At 51.6% G+C, this 7895-nt stretch overlaps 1 protein-coding gene across 1 annotated transcript in view; it reads left to right on the top strand.

Annotated features, from left to right (window-relative positions):
* The window catches only part of IFT172 (intraflagellar transport 172), a gene marked incomplete at its 5' end in the record, with an annotated part of 37293 nt that overhangs the window by 20822 nt on the left and 8576 nt on the right, over positions 1-7895 (top strand). The window contains 14 exons of the mRNA XM_009586610.1: positions 19-108; positions 535-632; positions 1523-1658; positions 1738-1854; positions 2454-2596; positions 3800-3893; positions 4142-4206; positions 4334-4514; positions 5040-5149; positions 5604-5733; positions 6353-6451; positions 6809-6918; positions 7413-7476; positions 7763-7849. Of these exons, the coding sequence (XP_009584905.1) occupies positions 19-108; positions 535-632; positions 1523-1658; positions 1738-1854; positions 2454-2596; positions 3800-3893; positions 4142-4206; positions 4334-4514; positions 5040-5149; positions 5604-5733; positions 6353-6451; positions 6809-6918; positions 7413-7476; positions 7763-7849 (1524 nt within the window). The remainder of the gene's footprint in view (positions 1-18; positions 109-534; positions 633-1522; positions 1659-1737; positions 1855-2453; positions 2597-3799; positions 3894-4141; positions 4207-4333; positions 4515-5039; positions 5150-5603; positions 5734-6352; positions 6452-6808; positions 6919-7412; positions 7477-7762; positions 7850-7895) is intronic.

The raw sequence follows: 7895 nt of genomic DNA, 5'->3' as shown, positions 1-7895 counted from the left end.
TTGTTCAGTTCCCTACAGGTTGCAGAGGAGCTGTACATCAAAGGAGACCAGACCAAGGATGCCATTGACATGTACACACAGGCCGGCCTCTGGGAACAGGCTCACAAGGTAGGGTCAGAAGCCAAAGCTTCTGGGGACCTCACCCCACTTGGTGAAATGTCTTTCGTCAGAAGGTGGTGGTGCCTTGTGCTCCAGCACCTGATCAACAAGCACTCTTCCCAAAGGATGCAAATGGGGCCATCCAGTAGCCAGCAAGAAGTCAGTCCCTGGTATTCACACCCTGTCTGTGCCCTTCTTTACTTCAGCGGCCCCATGTGGGTGCACCTGTGACACAAATAGCACGCTCCAAGGGGGTTGGTCCTGTGTGCTTTGGTCACAGTGACAAATGACTACCCATTCTCTGCAGAGCATATAGCATGTATACCTGTTCGTAATGGGAAGGAAATTGGTTTTCCCTTTCTCCTTCACTACCACGTATCAAGAAATTGCTGTGCAGTGTGCTCTAGTTTCTCCCATGTGTGTTCCTTTTGGCAGCTGGCAATCAAGTGTATGAGTCAGGAAGACGTGTCTGTGCTCTATATAACCCAGGCCCAAGAGATGGAGAAGCAGGGCAAGTACAAAGAAGCAGAGAGGTGAGCATCTTCCTTGGTACTAGTCCAAGACAGCCCTGAAACAACGGCTGTCGTGAGGAGGAGCCCTTTCCTGGGGTGGGAGTAGAGTTTGGGACTAGGGTTTGGAAGGGTCAGAGCTACTGTCTCCACACGTGGAGACCTAGAGCTGATATTTCAGAGTTCATAGGAAGAGAAGTCGGTGACTGTTAATGTATCTTTGTCCACCAGGACAGAAAGGAGGTCCAGGTGGGGTGCAGCTGTCTCATATAGCAGAGGAAATATGGCCAGGCTTTTCCCCACTGCAGAGTGCTACATCTGATCTGTCACGGTCACCTGAGTATAAGATATGAAAAGTGGAGTGTTGCCATCCAGGTTACTAATGCTGTCAGTTCTAGATTAATAACAACACAGTAAGGTTAGTAGGTTTAGGGACAAACACAGCTGTGTATCTGATGCCATGGTACCTGATCTCAAGGATGCCCAGTACATGAAAGGGGGCATTACAGCTGGTGAGGTCACATTTTAGGGTGAGGGTTTAATCTTTTTGCTGACCTATATGACTAAGTTGAGCTGGCGTTGTTATGTTACCATCCCAACAGGACTGACAGCCTCAGGCTGGAGGCCAAGATGAGAATAGGTCACAGAAGGCCAGAGTCTACCTCCAAGTCAGAACTCAGGTTGACAAGTAGGATGGAGGGAATAACTTTGCCCTGCTGCAGCTGACGGTGGCATAACAGAAGGGCTCTATCTAAGCAGTGTTCAGCCTTGCAGCCCACAACAGTCATGCTGCACACCAGTCATGCCTTTTGGCAGTGTGCCCAGGACCTGGTTCCAGCTGGGCAGGATGCAGAGAGGCTGCAGGGACTGGTCATGTCCTTGGCTGAGCCACTCGAATGTGCTTGTGTTCCCAGGCTGTACATCACTGTGAATGAACCTGATTTGGCCATCACCATGTACAAGAAGTGTAAGATGTATGATGAGATGGTTTGCCTAGTGGCCAAGTACCACAAGGACTTACTCAGCGATACCCACCTGCACCTGGGCAAGGTGAGTGCATCTCATGGCAGGGGATCAACTAGGCCAAGCAGGGACAAGAGTGTCACTAACTCTTTGCCTCTAATTGCAGGAGCTGGAGGCAGAGGGACGCTTACAGGAGGCTGAGTACCACTACCTAGAAGCTAAGGACTGGAAGGCCACAGTAAACATGTACAGAGTGAATGACATGTGGGAGGAAGCTTACAGGGTAATAATCACTTCACAGCTATCCCACTGTGCAGGGATCAGGCTTTGACTGCAGGACCCTGACAGGAACTGCTCTGTCTCTATTCACTGCAAAATTTGAAGACTTGGCATACACTACCTAGCTTCGGCATGTGGCACAGCACTGGAGGCCCTTGTGCCTGCTGCTCTGCAGCATCGCACCTCAAAAGCAGGGCTTGACCCCTAGCCACTCTGCAGCACTGCCTTCCTCCAGGCACTGCTCTGCTCCTTACCACTGCACCGTGTTGTCGGTATTGCTCTGCCCGTAGCCACTCTGCAGCAGCCCCCCACAACACTGCTTCCCTCCAGTGTGGACACAGATTGCCAGGGATCACTTCTGCTGACCTAACAGTAGTATGGGCCATGCTGAGGGGGCAGCAGCCTCTTCTCTGCTCTGCCGTATAAGCCTTTGTCTCACTCTCCCCAGTCCAGTGGTGGCTACAGAAGGGCTCCTCAGGAGAGAACAGTTGCTTTTGGTGCTCCCTCGTGACAACAGACATGATGTGAGAGGGGAGTTCTGGCTCAGCCTGCTGAAGACAAAATGGATGCGTTGTGCTCTTCTGCTTTCTTTGCTTTGGATAGGTGGCCAAGGCACATGGGGGAGCAAACTCCTATAAGCACGTGGCCTATATGTGGGCAAAGAGCCTGGGTGGAGAGGCAGCTGTGAAACTCCTCAGTAAATTCGGACTTCTGGAGATGGCCATTGACCATGCAGCAGATAGCGGGTAAGCAGGTCCATCAGCCCAGCACTTCCCTCCCATCTGCCTGAGAAAAAAGGGGTGGCCCAAGATATCTGTATGCACGTGATAGCTGCAGGTCCAGGATACGGCATGTCCAGCTCTGGGACCCTCAGCACAGGGAAGACATAAGACTGTTGGAGCGCATAGACCTGTTGGAGCGGGTCCAGAGGAGGCCACGAAAACGATCAGGGGGCTGGAACGCCTCTCCTATGAGGAAAGGTGGAGAGAGTTGGGGTTATTCAGCCTGGAGAAGAGAAGGCTTTGGGAAGGCCTTATTGTAGCCTTTCAGTACTTATAGGGGGCTTATAAGAAAGATGGGGACAAACTTTTTAGCAGGGCCTGTTGCGACAGGACAACGGGTAATGGTTTTAAACTAAAAGAGGGTAGATTTAGACTAGATATAAGGAAGAAATTTTTTGCAATGAGGGTGGTGAAACACTGGAACAGGTTGCCCCATCCCTGGAAACATTCAAGGTCAGGTCGTACGGGGCTCTGAGCAACCTGATCTAGCTGAAGATGTCCCTGCCCACGGCAGGGGGGTGGACTAGATGACCTTTAAAGGTCCCTTCCAATCCAAACTATTCTATAATTCTATGATTCTATGTCTTCCTTTCCGCCCCCACCTGTGCTTCTTCACACGGGCATTCCGCTTCCTTGACACATCCCACTTCTTGTCCACCTGTTAGTCTCTCAAATGTCAAGTCAGAGCTGGGCTGGCAAAAGCAGTTTGCCCTTTAGCCTCAGCAGGGGGGCCTTGTGAGAACTTCTGAACATGGGAGGAGGTATTCCTCATGTCACCATAAGTAACTGCCTGCCAGAAGAGTTTTGGCCCCACTCTGCACCTGGCCAGCCATCTGACTGCACTGCCATTCACTGCTGCTCTCCCCCAACTCGCCCACATCGCTAGGCTCCTGGGAGTCTTGTGATCTCCCCTTAAGGTTGAACCAAGGGCCTCTGGCACTAACAGCAAGTGTGAAGGAGCTGAATTTCCTTAGCGGGGGCTCTAAAAGCTCCCGTTCTCTGGTCAGGAACAGGAGAATGGGTAGTGCCCAAGAATACTTGGGACCCTCAGTATTCCCGTCTCTCCTCACCCAGTGTCTTGTGCTCTACTTGATGTCTTGCTCTTGATGAAGGCATGCCCTCATAACACATAGTCCTGCTCTCACCCCATTTTCTCTTTCGTTGCAGGGTCTTTGAATTTGCTTTTGAACTGGCCCGCCTCTCCATGAAGCAGAAGATGCCAGAGATCCACTTAAAGCATGCCATGTTCCTAGAAGATGAGGTAATTTTAGCCCCTGGAATAGGTGGGAGTTCCCTGGTCACTCAAGTAGTTGAACAATTCTCCTTAAGGGCTGCTGCAGCAGGCTGTTTTATGGCTGCAGTCACTGCTCGCCCAAAAGGCTCCACGATTACAGCCCCAAGCTTCCACACACATCTTTGTTTCATAAATCCTCTCTGCCTTAGTGGAGGAGGTAATGCAATGATATCAGGGCAGGAAGGCATGCCAGCAAATTCTTTCTTCTTTCCTAGGGCAAATTTGAAGAGGCTGAAGCGGAATTTATTAAAGCTGGGAAACCCAAAGAGGCAGTGCTGATGTATGTATCCTTCGCCATCCTGGCCTGCTGCATCTCCTCTCCCTGTATGATGCCAGCCTGGTTGCTTCTCCAGCATTGGTCTGCTCCTTGCTGTCCCTCTTGTTACATCTCATGTTGATTCCCCTAGGCTTGTGCATAATCAGAACTGGGATGCTGCACAGCGTGTAGCTGAGGCTCATGACCCAGACAGCGTGGCCGATGTGCTTGTGGGACAGGCACGTTTTGCCTTTGAGCAGAGAGAGTTCCAGAAAGCAGAGGCCTTTCTCCTGCGAGCACAGAGACCTGAGCTGGCAATAAAGTACTACAAGGTGAGCGTAGTCTGTAGCAACATTATTGCGTTCCTCACTGGTCAAGAACCCAGTTTGGATGGAGGAGGAGTGAAATGCATCTCCCAGCTCTCCCTGTCAGCTTAGTAGCCAAAGAGAAACCATTTACCCAGGTGGTTCCTAGAAGAACTTAATTCTGACCTGCTCTTAGAATTCTGAACCGGTAGAGATCTCACAGCATAGCGTAGGTCTCTCACGGCTCTGGGAGGAAGTATCCTGCCAGAAGGCTATGGGCGGTCCTCAGGGGTAACACAAGTGGGTGCATTCAGGGACTGTAAGTGCCCATTCCACAGAGGTAGCTGGGATGGACGAGCACTTTCCCTGAGGTAGCCTGGGTGAATGGATAGACATAGGTACCATTTTGGGGGAGGAAAGAATTGGATGGTGCTGGTGTGGTTGTTTCTTCCAGTGGGTCCTCTGGCACGAGAGGCTAGTTGTGTGATGCCAGGAGTGTGGGGGATGCCGGTGAACTGGTGGAAATTTCTGCTCCCTGTTGTGCTTGTGCAGGAGGCTGGCATGTGGAGCGAGGCCCTGCGGATCTGCAAGGAATACGTGCCTAGTCGGCTAGAAGAGTTACAGGAGGAGTGCAGCAGGGAGGCTGCCAAGAAGGGCTCCAGGTAAGGAATGCTGTGGTCAGGCTGCAGGGAACAGACAGGTAGCTCTTCCCCTAGGCCATGCTGATGTCTTACAGAGATAGCCTGACCAGATCCCTGACATCCAGTTGTTTCATTCTTGAGGACTCTGGACTTCCTACTGCATAGGTTTCCTTACATCCTTCCTCCCTGCTCTGGGAGACTCCAAGTTTATTTTTGCCATCCAAGATCTCCCAGATGTCTTCTTGCCACTTACAGATCTGCCATGTCTCCTGTACCACCAGTGGATCTCCCCACTGTCCTTAATCAATTATCTCCTCAGCACTGGCTTTTAGCATTCCTTGTCACACACTCAACCCCCTCTGAGGTCCCTGACTTACCTCTGCTGTGCACCTCCCTGCCCATGCCCTACACACTGTCTACAGGATCTCTGTGGCAGCATCCCAGCCTTGCTCACAGCCTGCATTCCTCCCCACAGAGGAACAGAAGGGCTGCTGGAGCAGGCACGGGAGTGGGAGCAGGCTGGGGAATATGCCAGGGCAGTGGACTGCTATCTGAAGGTGCGGGATCCCAGCAACAGTGTCGTGATGGAGAAGTGCTTGCTGAAGGTACAGTCAGGGGCTACGATTCCCTTCATCTGCTCTGCTGTCTCGGAGGTCTCCCAGACCTGCAGTGCATCCAGAGATACCTCAATCACTGCAGGGCACAGGAGAGGATCTGCAGGCTCCAGTGACTGCAGGGTCTGAAAGCCTTCATGGCCATTCTCTTGAGCCATGACGGGCTGTGTGCTTATCCTGCACTGCGCTGACATCCTTGCTCTGGCACCACTTCCAGCAGCATGCCAGTGCCTTTGTGCCCATATCTCCATGCACTGAAGAGCTGGACTTTATGATTTAGACTTTGGCTAGATGAGCGCCCTTTCTTCTTCTCCTGGTCCACGTCCACCAGCCTTTGGGTTGTGTTCTTGTTCATACTTTTCACTCATACCTGTGCCCTTGTACCAGCTTCAAAAGCAATTATGTCCTTGTCTGATCTTCTCCCATGTGTGAAAGTAGCTGGGCTTTGCTTCTCTGAGTTGCTGATGTGTGCTGTCATTTCTTCTCCCCTTCCCCCATAGTTCAAGCGCTCCTGACTCTCAGCCTTTTAGCTAGGATTGAGCTCTTCCCAGCTTCATCCCTCTCTTGAACTGCTCTTATCACTTGTGCTGCTGACAATTTCTCTTCACAGGCTGCCGAGTTGGCCATTAAATTCTTGAGTCAGTCACAGAGCATGGAGGTGACGCGGACTGTGGCTCCTCAGCTGGTGGCCATGAAGAAATACAGTGCGGTGAGGGCTGGCTCCTGCCCCCAGACTACTGAAGAAGCAGTGACATAGGAAGGGAGAGCTCTACCCAAGAGAAAGAGGCCAAGTCACATCCTGGGGTGATGGGTGGATGGCCCTAACCAGAGTTAGGCAGCACAGAGTCCTCAAGGAGGAAGAAAGAGGGGAAGGGATAAAGTCTCGGAATAGTGTGAGCGAGCCAGGCCTCGGGAGGAAGCAGGAAGCAGAGAAGGGGGTTATTGTTTGGGAAGAGACTTTCTGTTGTTGCTGTGTGCTGGTCACTTCCAACAGCACCAGCTCCAGCCTGGGCTGCAGGGTGCTTTTGGGGTTTCATCTCCTATGGGACTGTCTCTGGCCTTGCAGGCAGCTGAACTCTACCTCAACTTGGACCTCATCCAAGAAGCTATTGATGCCTTCATTGAAGGAGAGGAATGGAGCAAAGCCAAGCGCGTCGCTAAGGAGTTGGACCCCAGGTATGCCCTGAACTTCGCAAACTATACTCTCCCTGTTCCCTCTCCCACCCCCAGATGATCCCTTGTCCTGTCCTGTCCTGCTGCCCCCCGGGTTCCCTGGATTATCCCCACAGTGGCCTTCCCAGGCTTGACAGGGCACATTCTCCACAGCCATTTACTGTCCTGACACTTTTCTATTTCCACACATCCCGTGGAAATCGTTATCCCCTTTTGTCCCATCCCTATCCCTATCTCCTCTTCCCTTGGCGTAATCCTGTGCATCCATTTCTTTCTGAAAGTCCTGTGATCCCTTTCTCTCTTCACACATCATATTGCAAAGAGCTGCCTAGACCCTTTCTTTCCCGTTCTACCTATGCTCCCAGCAGCAGGCCAGAAAGACATGGCACAGCTGTAAGTTCTCTTTTTCCCAAAGTAGACAAAGTTGAATTCAGCCTCTGAACTGATGCAAGTCACTATTAGTCTTGCTGCCTATTAAGATTCTTTCTACCCAGTAGGTCAGAGGAGTATGTGGACCAGCGTTACAAGGAGTATTTAAAGAACCAAGGAAAGGTAGATTCGGTACGTATTTGGGATGTCTCACAGGCTAGGGAGTAATGTCAGGATCTGTGCAGATCCTTGGGGCCTTTGTCATGGGGCTTTTGCCTGAATATGCCCACAGATGAGGAGTCTGTATGTGCCATGCCAGCTGCATACCAGCTGGGTCACACTGGATCTGTGCTTCTATACCATAGAAGGGGAGGGACTGTGTGTATGTGAAGAAAAGACCTGGATGGGCTGATGCCTGCCTTGATGCTGGTAGGAAACCTTGCCTGCACAGTGAATTTATGGTTGTTTCCATCCCCAGCTGGTGGGAATAGATGTCGTAGCTGCTTTGGATATGTATGCAGAGCAAGAGCAGTGGGAGAAGTGCCTGGAGGTCGCAGCTAAGCAGGTGAGTGCCTGTGTGAGCCCTCAGGAGATAGACATGGGGTCCTGGC

The sequence above is a fragment of the Fulmarus glacialis genome, unplaced genomic scaffold, assembly GCF_000690835.1.
Source record: "Fulmarus glacialis isolate BGI_N327 unplaced genomic scaffold, ASM69083v1 scaffold17941, whole genome shotgun sequence".
Classification (NCBI taxonomy): domain Eukaryota; kingdom Metazoa; phylum Chordata; class Aves; order Procellariiformes; family Procellariidae; genus Fulmarus; species Fulmarus glacialis.
The sequence above is the reverse complement of the archived record's forward strand: the minus strand, read 5'-3'. Positions and strand labels throughout refer to the sequence as shown.